Source organism: Dipodomys merriami, unplaced genomic scaffold (genome assembly GCF_024711535.1).
Source record: "Dipodomys merriami isolate MVZ:Mamm:240054 unplaced genomic scaffold, mDipMer1.0.p SCAF_10, whole genome shotgun sequence".
In the NCBI taxonomy this organism is placed as follows: domain Eukaryota; kingdom Metazoa; phylum Chordata; class Mammalia; order Rodentia; family Heteromyidae; genus Dipodomys; species Dipodomys merriami.
In genome coordinates, this window is record NW_027202271.1 from 38,106,922 (window position 1) to 38,127,818 (window position 20,897).

General features: G+C 34.8%; 1 protein-coding gene across 4 annotated transcripts in view; it reads left to right on the top strand.

Annotated features, from left to right (window-relative positions):
- Tmtc2 (transmembrane O-mannosyltransferase targeting cadherins 2) overlaps positions 1-20,897 on the top strand; it is a 352,627-nt gene that overhangs the window by 292,434 nt on the left and 39,296 nt on the right. For all 4 annotated transcript variants that reach the window (XM_069989321.1, XM_069989349.1, XM_069989340.1 and 1 more), the window contains exon 11: positions 703-766. In XM_069989321.1, the coding sequence (XP_069845422.1) occupies positions 703-766 (64 nt within the window). The remainder of the gene's footprint in view (positions 1-702; positions 767-20,897) is intronic.

A 20,897-nucleotide genomic window follows, 5' to 3' on the forward strand; every position in this document is an offset into this window, starting at 1 on the left:
AATTTGCTGAACCTAGTCTTCATGATGAAGTGCAATAAAGGGCAGCACATAAATGTACCTGTAAAACTCAGTGTGCATCTTATTTACATAAGTCAATTATGCCACTTCTGGAGTTTAGCTCTAAGCAAGAAAACATACTGCATGTTTGAAACCTCTAGGAACTAAAAAATTCACTATCAGCTAGAAGACATGAATCAACAGAAAACACAGAAATCCAGTGGTCAAGAAGTAGCATTACTGTTGCAATTATTTACAGGAAAATTCTGCCCTATGGAATACTGTTTCTTGCATCATTGTTAGTTGATATAAATATATATGTATTCATATGCATGTATAGAAATATATGGCTATTAATATAAAACTGTTGATTAATAAAATGTAAAGTTCTCCTTGAAATCAGAAAGATAATGCCTTTCTAGATAGCAAAGAATTTTTAAAATCCAGAAAACACAATTTTCCTAAATAGCACACCAAATATTAATTTTGGCAACTTTTGAAATGTCATTTTTCTAGGGCATTATATTGAAACAAGCAAATGAAAGAGAATAACATTCTAATTGCTAATATGTAAATTTAAGATACTCATACCTACTGAATAGGATTATGCTGAGATACTGCTAATGATGTTATTTTGCTGTATTAAAATTGTTTGCCTATTTGCAAATTTAAAATAAATAACATGGATTTGTTTTCTTTTAACAGACAGGCTAGTCTCAATGAAGCAGCTGAGAAGTATTATGACTTAGCAGCAAGACTAAGGCCTAATGTAAGTACCTTCTTAATGAGAAGCATTGTCCAGAATACGAAGCCCAGTGGATCTAATAGTTTGAGGATATAGACAGATCATGATAGTTTTATTCTTAATTCCTTCTTAATCTGATTTTCCCCATCCACTATATATTTTATTTATTTTTTAAAATCTTTATTGTAAAGGTGATTTTTGAATACCCACTACAGAGTGGGTATACAACATAAAATCCACCACTCTAAAAATTCTTTCTTTTCTCAGAGGCAAAATTACAATTTGCTAGCCTGTGTTAAACACCATAAACTTTTATACGTTGTAGCATTACTAAATACTTTGGGTTTGGATGAATTTTAAGATTAGTTACTTGAAAATTAGTGTGTGTTATTGTATGGTTTCATTTTTACTTCCAATGAAACCTTGATCTACTTGCCTCCTTCCTCCTCTTCAATCCCCTTGCTAATAACTGCTTTTCAACTTTATCAATAATATTTGGTTACAAGTTTCCTCTGGGTGGTCGTGCTTCCATAAAATAAGATGAATATATATTAGATCATTACTATGGAAATAAAATGTCTATTTATGATACAGTAAGAACTGGTTTTATAGCAATTTTCTAAGCATCATTGTATTACAGTGTGCTTAATTTATTCTCATATACATTCTGTGTTGCTCTGTAGCACAAAACTCTCACCTGCTCACCAGCTCTGTACTACATATTGAGAAATGTGATTTTGAAACAGTAATGAAAGTTCATATGAGAAGTGAGTACAAGCAATGCAATCAGTCTTGTTCTTTTATAGTACCTCATCTATTGCACAGGCATCTCTCATGCCTTTTGATAGGATGCAGGGATTCCATACCCTCAAACAAAGAAATTGAGCACAGTCAACTACTTGAAATAGAGTGTGGCAATTCCCACAGAGATATATGAAGTCTTCTGGAAGCACAGAAGTGGGGATTGATGCTCTCTGATAATAGACCTGCATGGGAAGTAGCTTTAAAAAAAATCCATAAGATTCATTACAGTAAACTTAGCTGTAAATCTAAACACTCCCCAGTTTTATTTGTAAGGAAGAAGTAATGGGTTTGGTGTTCTCCCTTTGACAAAACACAATGTAATATCACTGCAAGTTTATCAATTTAAGTTTTACATGACAAAAGAATCTTCAAAAATTTGAAGACTCAAAGAAACAGGGAAAGTATTTTTATGGCCAATTGTGTATAAATATGATTTGAAGGCAAAAATGTATTATATAGTGGTAATAAATTAGGAGGCACTTAAAGCCTGTTTTCCCAAATTCTCCTCTGTGTCCTTTGTTGTCCGAGATAAAAAGGAAGGTCTCTTAAGATCTGCCTCAGCAGAAACAGGAAGAAGAAAGTTACAGAATGACTGACCATTCCACATCTCTGATCTCAATTTCCTGTAAATAAAATTCTCAGCCTTCTGAGGTATCATATAGTATAGTGACTCTTCTGAGCCCATTAGTGTTAGTTATGTTTCAAGAATTGGTGAGCTATTTGCAACACAAGAAAATAATAACCGTCATGATAAAAAACAATGGCCACTACAATATTTGAATACTTACTATGTTTCACTAACTTTAGTAAGTACTTCAGGTGAATTTCTTATCCATCCCCCACTACTCACAGATATTTTTGTGAGCCTCATTGTACTGAAATTTAGAGAAGTTCGTAAGTCACCCAGCAACACAACTTTCACAACTATACGAAATCACATTGGCTACCATGTGCATAACAAAAAGCTTGATGGAAAAAAAATGACCATGTTATAAAGAGGAGATAAAAGCCAGAGATGTGAGAAACCAACATACTAAGTGTCTGCTTTTGTATTTTCTCAGTAAATATTTACTAAGTACTAGACACTGGATATGCAACAGTGAATGAAATGGTTATGAATGTCTGTTAGGAGTTTATAATCTGATCTAAAGTGAGAGAACTTAAGCAAATAAATAAAGTGCCTTGTATTTCAGTGGTGAATGATTTGGAGAAAAATAAAGCAAAGTATGGGGGGTTAGGAAGTGTAGGAGGTACAGCTTTGTAAATGCTCAAGATGGGCACTTTGGTGCAATATTTCTGATAGAAAGATTGAACTTGATGTCTTAAACTTGGTATTGTAATTTTATTGAAGAGAACAGAGAACAGAGTTTTTGTTTTTCTTTCTTTTCTGATCCCATTACATTGATTAATGCTTTAAGTATGCATAATACATGATAATTAAGTTTAACCTTTGTTCATCCAATATGGGTTACTTTGGTGTCACTTTAATGTTTGTTATGTGATTAAATGAAACCTTTCAGCTCAATATAATGGATTAATAAGAAAACAGCTCTATGTGCCTTACTCTAAAAATTAAAAAGGCATTCAGGCACCACAGCATGCAGTCTGACTTACGAGGTTGTTTATTTTGAATGACAAACCAAATCATAAAATCAATGTTTAATCTTCAATCCAAAGCTATTTTCTTTTGCTTAGATCCCAAAATGTTTCTTCATAAATATGGTATAGATTATATTTGAAAGGCATTATTTAAATGATATATTCCCTATCTGACAACAAGAGGTATTTTTTGAAGTTGGATAGACTATAAAGTTCATATTTAACAATCAGTGAATAATGTTATAATCACTGGATCAACAGATGTGTTTTTAAGCAATCTGCTTTATAATTGTGTTTTGATTTTCAATTCAGTATTGTAGTTAAGTAAGGTGTGAATAAGGGCAAAGTGATACCTTAGGTAGATCAAATTAATAAGCCATAACCATATTATAAGATTTTATTATGAAGCAGAAAACCTATTTAAACTATAGACTATCATTTATTAGGGATATGCATTTGATCTGAATTAAAGCAACCACCTTCCATATATCTCACTGTTTATTCTCTTTGTTCTTGAAAACATTCTTGCTTATTTCTGTCCCATAGCTATAATTTCAGTCACCTGCTTATAAGAGAGGGTAGCAAAAAGACCTTTGTGTACATTTCCCCTCTAAATACTCTTGTTGTCTTTTTTCCTATTTTCTCATAATAGATGTTATTCTTTCTATTGGCCTGCTATTGGCCTGAACGCTATAATTGTTCAGGTGTTGTCTGGGGTTGGGGATAATAGTCTTTTAGCAGTACACCTGTTAGATTACAGTTGTACAACTGAAAGATATGGCTGAAACTTCTGTGTATTAGTGTTCATCACTGTCATATCAAAAAGATAAATGTTCATTTATGAGATATTGTTCATTTTTTAATAAAGTACCGATTCCATTTCTTCAAAATGTTCCATATTGAGTTTGTCATATCTATTCTGCAAAAGATTCTGCTATTCTAGTTGGAAATTTATTTAATTGATTTATTCTGAATTCGTTGAATGCTTAAATTATTTGACATATGAGAATTGCAATGATCAGATACTTAGATAAGAAAAGAATTCTAGGGGCTGGGAAGGTGGCTCAGTGGTAGAGTGCTTGCCTTGCATGCATGAAGCCCTGGGTTCAATTCCTCAGCACCACATAAGCAGAAAAAGAAAACAAAACGGAAGTGCGCTGTGGCTCAAGTGGTAGAGCACTACCCTTGAGGTGAAGAGCTGGGGGACAGCGCCCAGGCCCAGAGGTCAGGCCCCAAGACTGGACCCCCCCCCCAAAGAAAAAGAAAAAGAAAAGAATTCTAAATTATTCATTTTTTAATTTTTGTATTGACATTTCTTCAGTGAAGTTTAAGATGTTATCATGTACTGAAGTGAATAGAACAGTGTGTTTTGATTTCCAGTAAATAGTCAAAGTGGATTTATACAATAATCAGTCTACTTATTTAAAAAATCTTACTGAGTTGATTTTGAGGGGTGGTTGCTATCAGACTGGATATCAGATTAAAACACTTCTTTTTTGAAAATTTTATTTTATTGTCAAGGTGATGTACAGAGAAGTTACAGTTACATACATAAGGTAATGAGTGCATATGTCTATAGGTGGATAAAGTTCACACGAAACTGTATTTTTGTGTTTTCTTTTTCATTTTGTGCATCATCTGTGCAGGTTTCTATGTAAAGACAATTTTTATCCATTTTCTCCTTTCACTGTAGATACCAGAAAGTGCTGACTCCTGAGGACTAGCTAGAAGGAACAGTTCAATAAAACTGCCTTGTGTTTCCCATGGGAATTAAGCCCAATTCTGCATTCACTTACTAATTTTTAGTTTTTTATAAATATGAAGAATAAGAAATTTGCATAATGCATGGTCACCTGCTTTTACTTAACTGTTTATTAACTGTGAAGTCAGAAGAACATAGTATTAGTGATCAGATCTTGTCCTATTCTGGATATATATATAGTTTGACCTCATTTAACTTATTTTTTAAGTCAAGTTGCAGCTTTATATATTGCAGGCTGAATGCCAAGTGCAGTAGGATTTCAAAGTTATGAAAAATTAACTGACCATGAGAAAGACACAATTTAGTATGGGGAAGGAGGGGAGGAAAGGACACGTAAATCCCGATCCTTACACATAGGGTGGTAAATAATGCTATCTAATAAGGGCTTTGTGAGAGATCTAAGCTGCGTGCTAATAAAGTGCACAGGAGAAATTGCTTTCAGCTGGACTGATCTGATAGGCATTGAGTCACAGTTGGCAAGCTTAAGGAAGTTTGAAATGATAGACTATTTGTACGTGAAGATTTTAGCAGGAGGGAACAAGGAAAAATTTGGCAGGTGGAGGCCTAGGCATAAATAAGAGCAGGGGGAAGTGTTGGGGAAGATTAGACTGGAAACTGACCTAAAACCAGAAAAAATGCATCGAATATCACACAAACCATTAGAAGTTTGCATTCCAGAATTTCGTGAAGTGGAATGGCATAAGGAACGTAGAAACTTAGGATGGCCATTTTTAGGAGGCAGTGAAAAATGTATATTGTGTTCAGGAAGTAGAATCAGGAAAAATAACTTTGGGTAAAGCAAACATACTACTATTATAACTTTAAAGGCATAAGGGAGTAGAAAGTAAAATTACAGATACAGAATAGAATAGAAACAACCCATAGGAAAAGTAAGACATAAGTTATTTGATGGGATATTAGATGGTCACCGTTAAGTGCTTTCAAGTTTTGAATTTAGGTAGAATTGAAAAATGAAATACTGTTAACAGACATAGGGTTATCAGAGGTGTGTGCTTACCTCTAGAAGAAAGTCTTACATTTGTACTTGGCAAATTCTGAATGGAAAATTAGGCTGTCTGTTCTAAGTATCTCTGGGGTCTTTCTGTCAGGAAGCAGGACAGAGACATGACATTGAAGAATGGTGCTAATAGAAATTCTGTTCGGATATATGTGGTAGATGTTTTACTCACACCTTACACTTCTAGTTTGTATACTATTCTAAAAGTATTCTACATGTGAAGTCATTATCTATTAATTAAAGGGAACTATATCCCTAGGACCACTTAGAAGGAAAAAAGTCTTCACTTGTGCATTTTAACTTTCCTACAGGCATCTAAGACATAAATAATTTCAGAACCTTATTATAAAATCAAAGCCAGTGCTATATATTTGTTCACTTTGGCAGTGATCTCATATCAAAAAATCAGATCTTGAAATATGGCAGGAAAAAAATGCAAAGAAATGTCCTCATTATGCTAAGGTGCAGTTGGGCATGGTAATCTGCATATTCTACTACATATATCACTCCCAATTTAGACTCCTCTTCTTATGGTAAACATGGTTGTAGGAAAATGAACGTTGAGCAAAAATATCTACCAACAGTAGAATCTGGAGAGAAATGGTAGAGAACCAGTATTGGGGTTGTTCTGATAGAAGAAAAATAAAATATCTTGGGGGATATGTTTTTCTCTTTTTTTTCTACCATATTTTTCTACCGTAATTAGAACAAGAGACTGAAATTAAGTTAAACAGGACAGCTTCATATTTGACCATATAAGGGTTTTTTTAAAAAGAAAATTATTGAGATCATCATTTTGTTGGGGAAAAGATGACAGAGTTAATAATAATTTGTCTGGGAAACAGTTAAACCATATTTCGGCTTGTAAATGCTGGAGGAACCATATGGCTCACTCAAAACTTTCCACAAGCTTCTGTGATGTGGGAAAATTACATACCACATGTCTTTTGGACTTTTGTGTATTAATAATATATGGCTCCCCAAATCACTAGGTTGAATATATGAGGAAAATGTATTTTCATACTGTACATACATCTCCCATTCTTCCTACATTTATAGTTTTTCAATTTCAAACACATCTGTACCTTTTTTTGATTAAAAGAATGGAGCAAAGGTTAAGTTGACAAACAGAAAAACTAGGCTCTAATCAAGGGAGAAATTGTTATTACTTTTCCTCTGTATTTTATTTAGTGTTAAAAATCAACAGGATAGCACTGTAATAAGGTCTTTGAACTTACGTTTATTTGTTTATATTTATTTGCCAAATTTAGCCACCAAAGTCTTACTTGTACATTTGTTCATAAGGAGGTTTTATGAAGCTCATATTATGGAGAATCAGGAGAAATGAAACATTAAATTATTCTTGTCTCATTTCAACAAGATAAAGGCTTATTTCTCCGAGAGTTTCAGTTATGCCGGGAATAAATTTAATCTCAGCTCATCCATATTTGTCTTCAAACTCCTCACCACTGTAGAACTCTTTTCTAAATAATTTACATGCTGCCCTACTTTTCTTATAACAAATTGAAAGTCTGGTTTCTGGTGCATTCTCTTCTGCTTACATTTTAGTTGCTTTGTTTTGTGCTGTATTTTGAAAGTGTTTGGCAAACCAGAACAAACTTGCATTTCTGAAGTGGTTACTGTGCTTCTTCTGTTTATCAGATTTTCTAAGTCTCAAGCTTAGAAGACAAGGATGGTTAGAACAGCCCATTTGTTTACTGTTGCTGTGGGCAAATGGCAGCCCCAACTGGGGCAAGAGATTTGGGTTGAACTATGCTAAATTTTTCAGTTCTTCTACCCTCTCAGTATTATTGTGAATCACAATCCCCATGGAATTTCTTAAAAGCATTATTTAAAAAATACATACATCTGCACTGGGTATGAGTATATATGTGTTGTTAGACTCAGCCGAAAAGATCAGAGGAGGTAGGAGATGGGTAGAATCTTAAGTGGCTCTTGGCTATGAAGGAAATCATCACAAGTGTTGTAGTTTAAGGAACATCAGAACCTTTGGGAAATTTCACTTAATTATATTCTCTGAATTTTCAGCATGTTTATGTAGATTCACAATTGCTTTGTTGGGGGTACTCTTTGTATAGAGTTAAAGCTGTAGTTGTTTGAATTGGGAGACCACACACTAATATTACTTTTAGTCTCCTCTCCAGAGAATTCAATTCCTGGTTTCTTTGAAAATTCAACATTTGTAACCACACTGACCACATTCCCACCTGGAGTCTCCAGGCGGGAGACTGAATGCCACCTGCACAGGCCCTGTTCCTTCCCAACTCACTCACCACATCCCTCACAAATACTTTTTGCTTATTTCCATAGCATGCCTCCACTGTTTCTATAATCTTGTAGATATTTATGCTTTTGATCTGTGACAGAGCTTGCAGAATTTTTTTCCCTCCCTCTAAACACACACTGAAAGAGTAACAGAGAGCTGCTTACATTGTCTCTTCTCTCCCTGTGGGAATCATCCAGTAATGTTCTACCATCTCTTTTTCTGTTTCCTTGCCTTTCTTCTTCTATTTCTCTTTGTTATCTATTTGGACCCTAGTTTATGTCTCCAGATGAATTATACTTTAATTCTAAAAACAAGTTGAGTAGATCCTGGAAAGTTGAAAGTCTATGTTAAATAGAAAAAAACAAACTACATTCTAACATGTTTTAAAGCAGAAAGGGAAGATTTTATTTTTATTAGCATAATTAATTGCAAAATAATGATCTCATGAGGTTTTAATATGTGTATGTACATATGATATATTATTCACTTTCCTATTCCTCCCACCAGTCCCCTCCAATTTCTCCTTTCATTGTAGGTGTAGATTTCTCATATGAAAGAGAAAACATGACATATTTGTCTTCCATAGCCTGGCTTATTTTGTTTAACATGATAATCTCCAGGTCCATGTATTTTCTAGTAAAGATTGTGATTTTATTCTTTATAGATGAACAATACTCCATGTTGTATACATCTATCACATTTTCTTTATCTTGTCCTATGTTGATACACCCCTGGAATGACTCCATAACTTAGCTATGGTAGATAATATAGTGTGTTAATCATGAGTGTGTAGCTATGATTTTTTTGCTTAGTGAATGGAAGACTTCATTTAAAACTGTTGTGATAGGCATCAACACTTTTGTGTTAGAAAATTCTGGTCTGGTTCCAAATATAACACAACCCCTGTGGATTTACAATGACAAAGTTCTGGAAATGCTGTTCCAAATATATGCTAATTTGACATACAAGTTGGTTAAAGAAACTTGAAAAAGTGCATGTCAGAAAGGACTTTTTAAAGGGGGTAATCTTTAAGTAGTTGTACAAAGGGGTCAACATGTCAATTGATGAATATATTGCATCTTAATCAGTGTCACAAATCAAGGTCATGGAAGTTCAAAGGAACCTGCTAGGGAGATGTAGGAGAAAAAGGCAATGAATGACTGGGGATGGATCCCAATATGCATATATGGAAATTTCTATCTCTTTTTACAGGTATCTCAGGCCAATGAATTAAAGTAACTTGAGGATAGGAAATGTTTGGAAGATATCATGTATAATAGGATTGTTTTATAAAATGACTTACCAGAATTATTGCTGAGAGAAAGCCAGGTGCTCTTATATCAAAGGTGGAGGATGAGAATTCTGATGAGATCCTAGATTATGAAGATCAAGAGTGGAACAATTCTGGCTCCTCTGACTTAGCAGGACCTTTGCTACAACTGGATCATGCATGATGAAGCCAAGGCTTAAAGATGAGACAAAAAGGCATTTGAAAGAGCCTGTGTGTTGTTTGCCCAAGAACAATGTGTCCTCCTATATGACTGTTCTAGACTTCATGGTTATGATAAATTTCTTGTCATTTAGAAAATACCAATAGCAACAGTTTCTCTTTCATTACTTGAGAAGGATCTGATTAAAGATGTGTTTGCAGCATTCTTGGAAAACTGAGAGAGCTACTTTTTTTAAAGGAAGACTATGACATATATGCAGCACAAAATACTTTTTGTCCTTGTTTTGTCAACAGCTATTCTTCCCTTAGTTATCAAGTATACTTCAATGACTGATTCTGCATGATGGTAATATCACAAAATTAAAACTGCAGAGAATTGGATCCCTTAAATATTGGACTTTTAAATTTGAACAATTCTCCCATCCTCTGTGGTTTTCATATCTATTTTTTGCACTACTTTTTTAAAATGATCTCTGCTAAGAATAACTTGTAGAAATGGAGCTTTACAACATATGCACATTTCCTTTGTGAAGTATAAATGGCAAGTTATAAAGAGCAAATGTGCTGCCATTAGAGATGTTCTGACAAGAAAGAATTTGAAATGGTCACTTAATCACTAAATTGGTTTCATTTCTAAAGTAACTTGCTTAGCTTTGGAAAATGCTGAATTTTACAGAGTAAGGCAATTTTCAAGAGATTTGTTGGGATGATGTACCAAATAATATATATGAGTTTCTTTCAATCATTCCTAACTACCAAAAAATTAATTACTAAAATCATAGGAAGAGATGATCAACCTTGCTTTTCATAGTGTGAGATTATAGACCTCAGCAAGTTCTGCAATGGATAGATGTAAAAGATTATGGCTACTTACTCCATTCATTGCTTTTGTTTTTCATTGAGCTAAGTTACTTTGTACCAACCATCTATGATGACTACTTAAGGCTTTAATCATTGGAGAGAGATAAATGTGCTTGTCCTAGGATTTTGTTTTAAATTGCATTTGTAATTTCATGTGTTTATATAAAAACCCTGATAAAAATCCTAAAACAAACACGAAAATTCTTAATACATACTAATTTAGTTTAGGACAAATTATTTATTTAAACATGTAGTACTTTTAACACTATAATTTCAGAAACGTGTTTATTTCATCCTTTATAAAATAAAGATTTATAAAACCAATCAATATCTTTCCCCAAGGAGTTACATTGTTAATTTTTATAATCATCTCTTTCATCTATTGTAATCGCTTATGTTCTCACTTCTAAGCAATAGTATGCTATCAATCTATCAACAATTCAGACCTGCAACCATAAATAGTCACTAATATACATGGTATACTTCTATTAGAATGATATGCTACTAAAATGATATATGGAATAATGAAAATGTGTATCTGGTAATTTAAATATTTAATTTGCACATATTAGAAGTGCAAAGTGACTTAAAGTGCATTTCTGTACCTCTACTTACATAACAAAGCCTTATTTGTAGACATCTATTTCAATTCATCAATTTTCTTATAGGAGAAAGGGATGCCTATTTAGAATCCTAATTTTTTTTTTATTGTGAAAATACAAAGAGGTTACAATTACATGGGCAAGGTAATGAGTACATTTCTTATCAAGCATTGTTGCCTCCTCTGTTGTTTCCCCTTCCTATCCCTTCCCATCTCCACACCTCCCCTTACCCCGTTTTTCGACATGATGTCTTGTACATCTCATTGTTGCAATGGGTCTGCCTCCCCCTACACAAATTATACCTACATCAAGTACAGTGAAAACAGAGATTATACCATGGGGGAGGGACATACAAAGCAACAAAGAAATATCTTATAAATATGTCAGAAACAATAGCAAGAAAGAGAAAACCTTACCGACGTCTTTCTCTATGTTACTCTCTCATTTTTTTTAAGTTTTCTTAGGCTAGTGCTGAGAACAATAAATTCCTCAGGTTTTGAAGAAAAGACTGTGTTGCTACCCAAAAAGGATTGTATAATTAGTCTTGGGAATCTACTAGAAACATCTGCATATGCTTAGTCTTTCCTTTATTGTGTAATATAACATTATCATCGTATTTTCCAGTATGCTAATTGATACATAACTCCCAAACATTTCCTATAGCTAGAAAGCTTTTTATATAAAACTTTAATAAATAACAGATGATGGATTATACCCAGTGTATTATAGTGCCATATCATTGCTTTAATTCTATTATTGTTACATTTGAATTAGTTTAAAAAGGGAAGATTCACATAAACTAAAATAATAACACTGAGAAAGTAAATTAGGCATTATGCATTAATGACAGTACTAAAGCCCTACATTTCTCCATGTATACATTGTGTGAACTCTTACCTAAATATTTTTATCTTTATAAATTGTAAAAAAATAAACATTATATTCTTATAACAGAAAATAATATTGTTTAAGGAATGTCAGCCTAACCGCACCTGTACTATGCAAACATTAAAATTTAAGTTCTCAGCCAGCAGTCTTGGTTTACTTGTATAAATCCAGTACTTAGGAGACTGAAGAAGATGATTATGGATTTTAATTAAAGCTTTCAAAAAAAATTGAGTTCTACCCCATTTTAAAATATGTGGAAAATCAGATAGGGTAACTTACTCAAAGACTTACAAGGTAATGACACAGCCAGAAAATCCAGTCTGGTTTTGGATCCTGTGTTAATTCATGAATTCTTTTATTTTTAATTTAATTTTATTGTCAAGGTGATGGACAGAGGGGTTACAGTTACATAAGTAAGGTAATGAGTACTTTTTTAAATTAAACATTGTTTACCCCTCTCATTTTTCTCTCACTTTCTGTCTTCCCCAATTCCCCTACCAAGTTGTAAAGTTCATTTCTAACATATTGTCTTATGAGTATCATTGTTGCATTGGTTCACCCTTTGTCCTTTGTTTCGCCATTTTGTTGTTCCCCTTCTCTTCCCCAAATCAGATAAACATATATACAAGACACAGGGTACCAAAATTAAATACAGTGACAACAGGGAATAAACCAAAGCGGGGAGCAACGAAAGAAAAAAAGAAATAACTTCACACAGTACATTAAAAACAACAACAAAGAAAATCCTCTTGTTTCCATATCTTGGAGTTCATTTCAATTGGCATCATCTTATATGCTCATATGTATGTAGCTATTGAGCTATTGTGATCCTTTGCTAGGACTATCCTAGACATATATTAAACTGGTTCAATGACTCTGGAAAGCAGTATGGAGGTTCCTCAAAAAAATAAAGATAGAATTTCCCTATGACCTAGCAATACTACTCTTGGACATTTACCCAACACAACTTTGTTCACTGCACTATTATTTGCCATAGCTAAGATATGGAACCAACTCAGATGCCCCTCAGTTGATGAATGAATGAAGAAAATATTGTATATATACACAATGTAATTTTATGATTCCATCAGAAAGAATAAATTCTTTTGTAAGAATATCAAAATTCAATAACCAACAATTGAAGTTTAGGACTAATTCTTGTTTAAAATGTCATGGACTAAATTGTCCTGGTTATTTATGTATTAATCATTGTTTGGAGATGTGCTATTCAACAGAATCAATTAATTTAGTCCCTGGAACAGATGTCTATATTCACATAGTTGCATATCCAGTGTGTAAGAATTAAAATATTCTCTAAATAGAAAATAAACAATAGAGCTCACCTTTTAATTCATCTTATTCTTTCCCTAAGCTGTAAAAATAATCTACTTATAAATTTGCTTAATTGATCATAGATTTTAATGAAGTTTTCATGAAGTTTTATTATAAATTACATCAAAACATTTTATTACTAATTCAGATTGATAATACTTTCATTTCTTACTAGTAGTCTGTCTGGACTTAGTCATTCTCTCATATAAGTAAACGGAAATTTCCAAATATGATGGTATTTATGTACTAGAAGCTATAGCATGAACATGCCATAAAGATAAGTTCTTTATAAAACTCAGTTTGAATTTTCATCTGTGCTTTAAAAGAAATTTATTGCTTTCTTAAGTATATGTACGCTGTATCATTTAAGATGTCTAGAAAGCTTCTCCACCTGAGCATTTGTGGTGGGTTCAGAACAAGAGAGAATTCCTTAGTGATGGCCAGTGGATGAGACAAATTAGTACAAACATTGTTTCACACTGTCACAGAAGTATCACAATAAATGCAATTTATCATTGCAATTTGTGAAATTCTATCTGAACTACATATTTTGGTATACTGGTCATGTAACTGTATGAACCTTGACTTAGTCTAGATCACAAATACATGCACACACACACAGACACAGACACACACATACAGACAGACACACACAGACACAGACACACACAGACACAGACACACACACACACACACACACACACACACACTAGGTTGTTTAGTAATATGTCTTTAGAAATATCCCTAACTAAGCCTGGCACTTATCCTAGCTACTCAGGAGGCTGAGATCTGAAAATCATGGTTCAAAGCCAGCCCAGACAGGAAAAGCTGTTGAACCTGTTACATTTAACCACCAAAAAGCCAGAAATGAAGCTTTGGCTCAAGTGGTAAAGCATTATCCTTGAGCAAAAAACCCAGGCATAGTGCTCAAGCCCTGACATCAAGCCCCAAGACCATCACCAAATAAACATAGAAGATAATTATGGTAGATTCAAGGGAGATCTTCAGTAGCATAATTCCTTAAAAAACTAATATCAAAGATCAGCAAAACAAAATACCAGGAAGTGGCTACTGGAAACCAGTGGGGTGTCATCAAGAGTAGAGGAGTAGACAAATGAAGAGGAGACGAGAAGAGTGCAGACAACAATCCAATGTATACCCTACAAAATTAAGAGGAGTGAAGGAAGGAGTGGGTATTGGAGGGATGGGTAAAGAATGTTGAAAGGGTTTTCAATTCTATTCCATTGGTCCTGAGGTCTGTTCTTGTGCCAGTACCAAGCTGTTTTGATTACTATGGCTTTATAGTAGAGTTTGAAATTTGGTATTGATATTCCTCCAGCACTGTTCTTTCTGTTGAGGATCATTTTTGCTATTTGGGGTCTTTTATTGTTCTGAGTCAAAGCAGACACTCTGAAAACATTACAGGATAGAATAGGAGAAGCCCTAGGTCTCCTTGGCACAGGCCGAAATTTTCTTAATAGAGACCCAGAAACACAACAAATCAAAGAAAGATTGGACAAATGGGGTTGCATGAAATTGCAGAGCTTCTGCATGGCAAAGGACATAGCTAGCAAGATCAATAGAAAACCCATGGATTGGGAGAAGATCTTCACGAGCCAGACAATGGACAAGGGTCTCATATCTAAAATATACCTGGAACTCAAAAAATTAAATCCCCCAACAACTAATCCTCAAAGAAACAACTGCCCAATAAATAAGTGGGCTAGAAACTTCTCTGAAGAGGAAAGAAGGATGGCCAATAGACACATGCAGAAATGCTCAACCTCCCTATCCATAAAAGAAATGCAAATCAAAACATTGAGATATCACCTCACTCCAGTTAGAATGGCAAAAATCAAGAACTCTAATAACAACAGATGCTGGAGGGGATGTGGATAGAAGGGAACCTTACTGCATTGTTGGTGGGAGTGTAAACTTGTTCAACCACTTTGGAAAGCAGTATGAATGTTCCTCAAAAGACTCCACATAGAGCTCCCTATGACCTAGCAATCCCACTTTTGGGCATTTACCCAAATGTTCACAAACAAGACCACAATAAAGCTACCAGCACGACTATGTTTATTGCAGTATTATTTACCATAGTTAAGATATGGAACCAACCCAGATGCCCCTCAGTAGATGAATGGATCAAGAAAATGTGGTATATATACACAATGGAATTCTATGCCTCCATCAGAAAGAATGACATTGCCCCATTTGTTAGGAAATGGAAAGACTTGGAAAAAATTATATTAAGTGAAGTAAGCCAGGCCCAAAGAAACATAGGTCCCATGGTTTTCCTTATCTGCAATAACTAGTATACATCTGAGTCAAGCAGAAAAGGTCAGATAAGGTGATGTTAGGGAAATGAACCCTAAGATATGTATTCAAATGTTTTTTTTCTTTCATGTGATTGTTTCTAACACATTTATAAGATTATTTCTTTGTTGCTTTGTATGTCCCTCCCCCACAGTATAACCCTACTTTCACTGTATTTGATGTTGTTATAATTTGTGGAGGGGAAGGATGTTGAAAGAAAGGGGTGACATTGATCAAAATATCTTGTATTCACAAACTTCTTTATTAAATTACAATTCCTTTGTATAACTACTTGAAGTTAATAATAATTTTTTAAAAAAAGCAATCATAACTTAGCCAGGCTTTGTACTATATCTCAAAAGTATGTCTTAATCACTCTTTGTTCAGTAATAATATGATATTTGTTGTATATCTAGGCAATATGGTATTCTTTTCATGATCTGAAAGCCAAAAGAACTATCTATTTTCAGCATGACCTGAGGAGTATTTGTGGTGTGCCTTCCCAAATACATAAGATATAGGTTATCCATGTAGTAGGTATTGCTGTGGATAGCATAGCTCATGGCAATGCCTGTTTAGGAAAAGAAATGTGTACTGTGAATGCTTTAAATCAATGTCATGCACACATGTTGCCTTGGTAGGCAATGCAGCTTAGCAATACAGACTCTAGAATCAAATGGCTTTGGTCCTAATTGAGGCCTCCCTTAATTCTGGCTCTGAGACCTTCAGAATATTGTTTAATATTCCTAAGCTGTATTTTCCCAGTTGGTAAAGGCATTAATAATAATTACCTCAGTGGGTTTGTTATGGGAATTTAACAATACACACAAAAAACTTAAAATGCTGCTTGGCCCACACACAACCTGCTAACTTGTTTGCATTCTAGGAATTTGTATATACAGAATGAGTTTAGATAAAGAATTCGTTTCTTCCCGCCAGGTTACCCAGACAATAATCTGCTTGACCTTGCTATTCCCAGGCATAAACAAAAATCTTCCTCAAGGTTTTTACACCACACTTTCCTCCTACTGCCGTGTAGTTGGCATGCCTGGGCATTGCTTTCAATCCTTGCTTGCATAGCACTTTGTATCAGTGTTTCTTTGTGTCTCAAGGCAAACAATCTTATCTTTTCTCTTGTATGCTTTTTCTCTGGCAGGGATCACTGCAGATTGTCCCTTAGCTTCCTATGTGTTCTTTTGGTCTGTTTTCCTTTTTTGACTGAGAATTTCATGATGGCAGAGGCTTTGTTCTTCCTGCATTTCCCAGCAAGTAGGCTGATGCCTGTACCAGTACAAGTACCTGGTCAGTAGTGAGAAGGAATCTATGCTGCCCTCTCTGTGCAGGTTTCCTATGCTTTCATACTGTGGACATCTTGGAGCACCAATGCTGGGAGCATTTGAAAACATGTTGTGTGTGTTCTCTTGTCCCTCAATAAAACTTGGCCTCTAACTCCAGGCCAACCACAACACGGAAGGATTGGCACAAACATGATGATCTTTTACAAGGTTGGAAATAAAAAAACAAAACACAGAAAACTCCACTGCCAAGAGCATGTTGAGAGGCTGCTTCAACAATTCAAAAACATTTCAAGTGATTTTTAGCAGATTATCAAGAATAAGGTTAATTTTTAATATTTGCTCAGTTAACACCTTGGCATCTTCCTTCTTTACCTATGACATGCCTTGCCTTGGGTCCTTTGATTCTATTTGCCTCTCTTTGAGATTGGGCAATCACCTTGAGTTCTTCTTGAATGTAGCCCAGACAGATCCAGGATTCCTCAGCTTCCCAAGTGCTTGCAGTACATGTGAGTACCAGTATTACTGGCTAATTTTAAATGAACTGATACTGTCTTAAAATTTATAGTTATTTGGATAGTTGAATCTCTTGTTAGATAGTCATAAACTCAGGTTCTGAACCTTATTTAATAAACAGTTACAAACTTTTGAGCAGGTCTATGAAGCTGTATATTCTAAATAAAATACATTCATTGCTGTCTAGACAAATGTTATAAGGCTTAAATAGATTTACTTGGCCTGATGGAATGTATACTTTATAGGTCTCATATTACCCAAGAAAACACAATCTGGAACTGCGGCTGTAGCTCAAGTGATAGAGCATTTGCATTGGAGGTCATGAGTTTAATCTCCAGTATCGTCAAACAAACAAACAAACATAAATAAATAAAAACCATTTAAGTAAAAAAGAAGTTCCCTTAAACATGGTTGAAAATTATTTTAAAGAAATTAAAGGGGCATCTATTTTTTAATAAAAAAGGTAATTTACTTTATACGTTATTCTTATTTTTAAAAGGGTACAAACATCTAAGTTTTGAAAATACTGATATATGAAAAAGTTTAAGATATGAATAACAAGCCAAACTTTTCCCTCCTAACTAGTCATTTTTATGAGGAAGAAATTGGCTAGAATTTGTAGCTTATTTCTCTGTGCTATTGCCAGAGGATGACCTATTTTGATATTTTGCAGCAACATTAGAAGGAAAACTCCAGCAAAGGAGGACATGATAAAAACAACTGGCAAGACACTTACTTGTACTGAAGGGGAAAGTGTTACAGGTACCTGTAAATCTGTGGTTTCATGTCAGCCCTAGAAATGAGGGAAGACATCCTCCCTGAAAAAACAAACCAAAAAAACTTGGACTGTTATTAAATAATTTTAAAGGTAGAAATAGAGAAATAGCATATATGCTGACTGAGGAGGTTGCTTTTCGTCCAGAATTCTACTATGCTCTATGTGGCTAACCTGTTGTTGCATCTGGTACATTAGGGATCAAGGACCAGAGTGGTTAGTGTACCCTCTCCATTGGGGCTGGGACTGTGGTTTCATTAGGTCATTGGATCAATACGTATCACTGTAGATGAGATGAGTCTCTCTCTCTCTCTCTCTCTCTCTCTCTCTCTCTCTCTCTCTCTCTCTCTCTCTCTCTCTCTCTCTCTCTCTCTCTCTCTCTCATTCTCTCATTATTCTCTCATTTCCTAGCCCACTCTCTGATTTGCATTTACTATTATTCCGTGAATGCCTTCATTGAAGAATCCTAAAATAAGGAGTGCAAGAGACATCAGAGTTTTTGGCTTTTTGGTTCACTTGCCTTTGAGAAAGTGTCTTGGTGACATCAGCCTTGGTTGTAATTTCCCATAGTTCTTTTTTTAAATTTAATTTAATTTAATTTTTTATTGTGAAAATACTGTATAGAGGGGTTATAAGTACATGGGCAAGATAATGAGTACATTTCTTATCAAGCATTGTAGCCTCCTCCTTTGTTTTCCCTTCCCATCCCTTCCGAGCCTCCTCCAGCCCACCCATCCAATCCTTCCCGCCTCCCCCCAACCAAAGTTGTAAATTTCGTTTTCGACATAACGACTTGTAGGTCTCATTGTTGCAATGGGTCCACCTGTATCCCTATTTAAACAATTTTTTTCCCCCTTCCTCTCCACAAATTATACCGACATCAAATACAGTGAAAGCAGGGGTTATACCGTGGGGGAGGGACATACAAAGCAACAAAGAAATAATCTCATAATTGTGTTAGAAACAATCGCATGAAAGAAAAAAACATTTGAATACATGTCTTAGGGTTCATTTCCCTAACATCACCTTATCTGACATTTTCTGCTTGACTCAGACATATACTAGATATTGCAAATAAGGGAAACCATGGGACCTATGTTTCTTTGGGCCTGGCTTACTTCACTTAATATAATTTTTTCCAAGTCTTTCCATTTCCTAACAAATGGGGCAATGTCATTCTTTCTGATGGAGGCATAGAATTCCATTGTGTATATATACCACATTTTCTTGATCCATTCATCTACTGAGGGGCATCTGGGTTAGTTCCATATCTTAGCTATGGTTAAATAATGCTGCAATAAACATAGTCGTGCTGGTAGCTTTATTGTGGTCTTGTTTGTGAACATTTGGGTAAATGCCCAAAAGTGGGATTGCTGGGTCATAGGGGAGCTCTATGTGGAGACTTTTGAGGAGTCTCCATACTACTTTCCAAAGTGGTTGAACAAGTTTACACTCCCACCAACAATGCAGTAAGGTTCCCTTCTATCCACATCCCATCCAGCATCTGTTGTTATTACAGTTCTTGGTTTTAGCCATTCTAACTGGAGTGAGGTGATATCTCAATGTTTTGATTTGCATTTCTTTTATGGCTAGAGAGGTTGAGCATTTCTTTATGTATCTATTGGCCATCCTTTTTTCTTTTTCAGAGAAGTTTCTCTTTAAGTCTTTAGCCTATTTATTTATTGGGCAGTTGTTTCTTTGAGGATTAGTTGTTGGGGGATTTAATTTTTTGAGTTCCAGGTATACTTTAGATATGAGACCCTTGTCCATTGTATGGCTAGTGAAGATCTTCTCCCAATCCATGGGCTTTCTATTGATCTTGCTAGCTATGTCCTTTGCCCCATGCAGAAGCTCTGCAATTTCATGCAACCCCATTTGTCCAACCTTTCTTTGATTTGTTGTGTTTCTGGGTCTCTATTAAGAAAATTTCAGCCTGCGCCAACAAGACCTAGGGTTTCTCCTATTCCATCCTGTAATGTTTTCAGAGTTTCCGCTTTGACTCCGAGGACTTTGATCCATTTGGAGTTCATGCTGGTGCAGGGTGATATATAAGGATCTAGCTTTAGTGTTCTACAAGTAGTTAACCAATTTTGCCACACCATTTACTGAAAGGGCTGTCTTTCTTCCATTCTATTGTTTTAGCTCCCTTATCGAAGATTAGATGGCTATAGGTCTGTAGGTTCATTTCTGGGTTTTCAATTCTATTCCATTAGTCCTGAGGTCTATTCTTGTGCCAGTACCAAGCTGTTTTGATTACTATGGCTTTATAGTAGAGTTTAAAGTTTGGTATTGATATTCCTCCAGCAGTGTTATTTCTGTTGAGGAGCGTTTTTGCTATTCAGGGTCTTTTATTGTTCCCTTGTCTCTTCTATTTCCTTGAAGAATGAGGTTGGATTTTTGATAGGTATCACATTGAATTTGTAGATAGTCTTGGGAAGTATTGCCATTTTCACGATGTTAATCTTTCCAATCCAGGAGCATGGGAGTTTTTGCCAATTTCTAAGTTCTGTTTTGATTTTCTTTTTCAAGTTTTTAAAGTTTTCATCATAGATGTCCTTCACTTCTTTGGTTAATTCCTAGGTATTTTATTTTTTGTGGGGTTATTACAAATGGAGTTGCTTTCCTAATTTCAACCACAGTTTTCTCA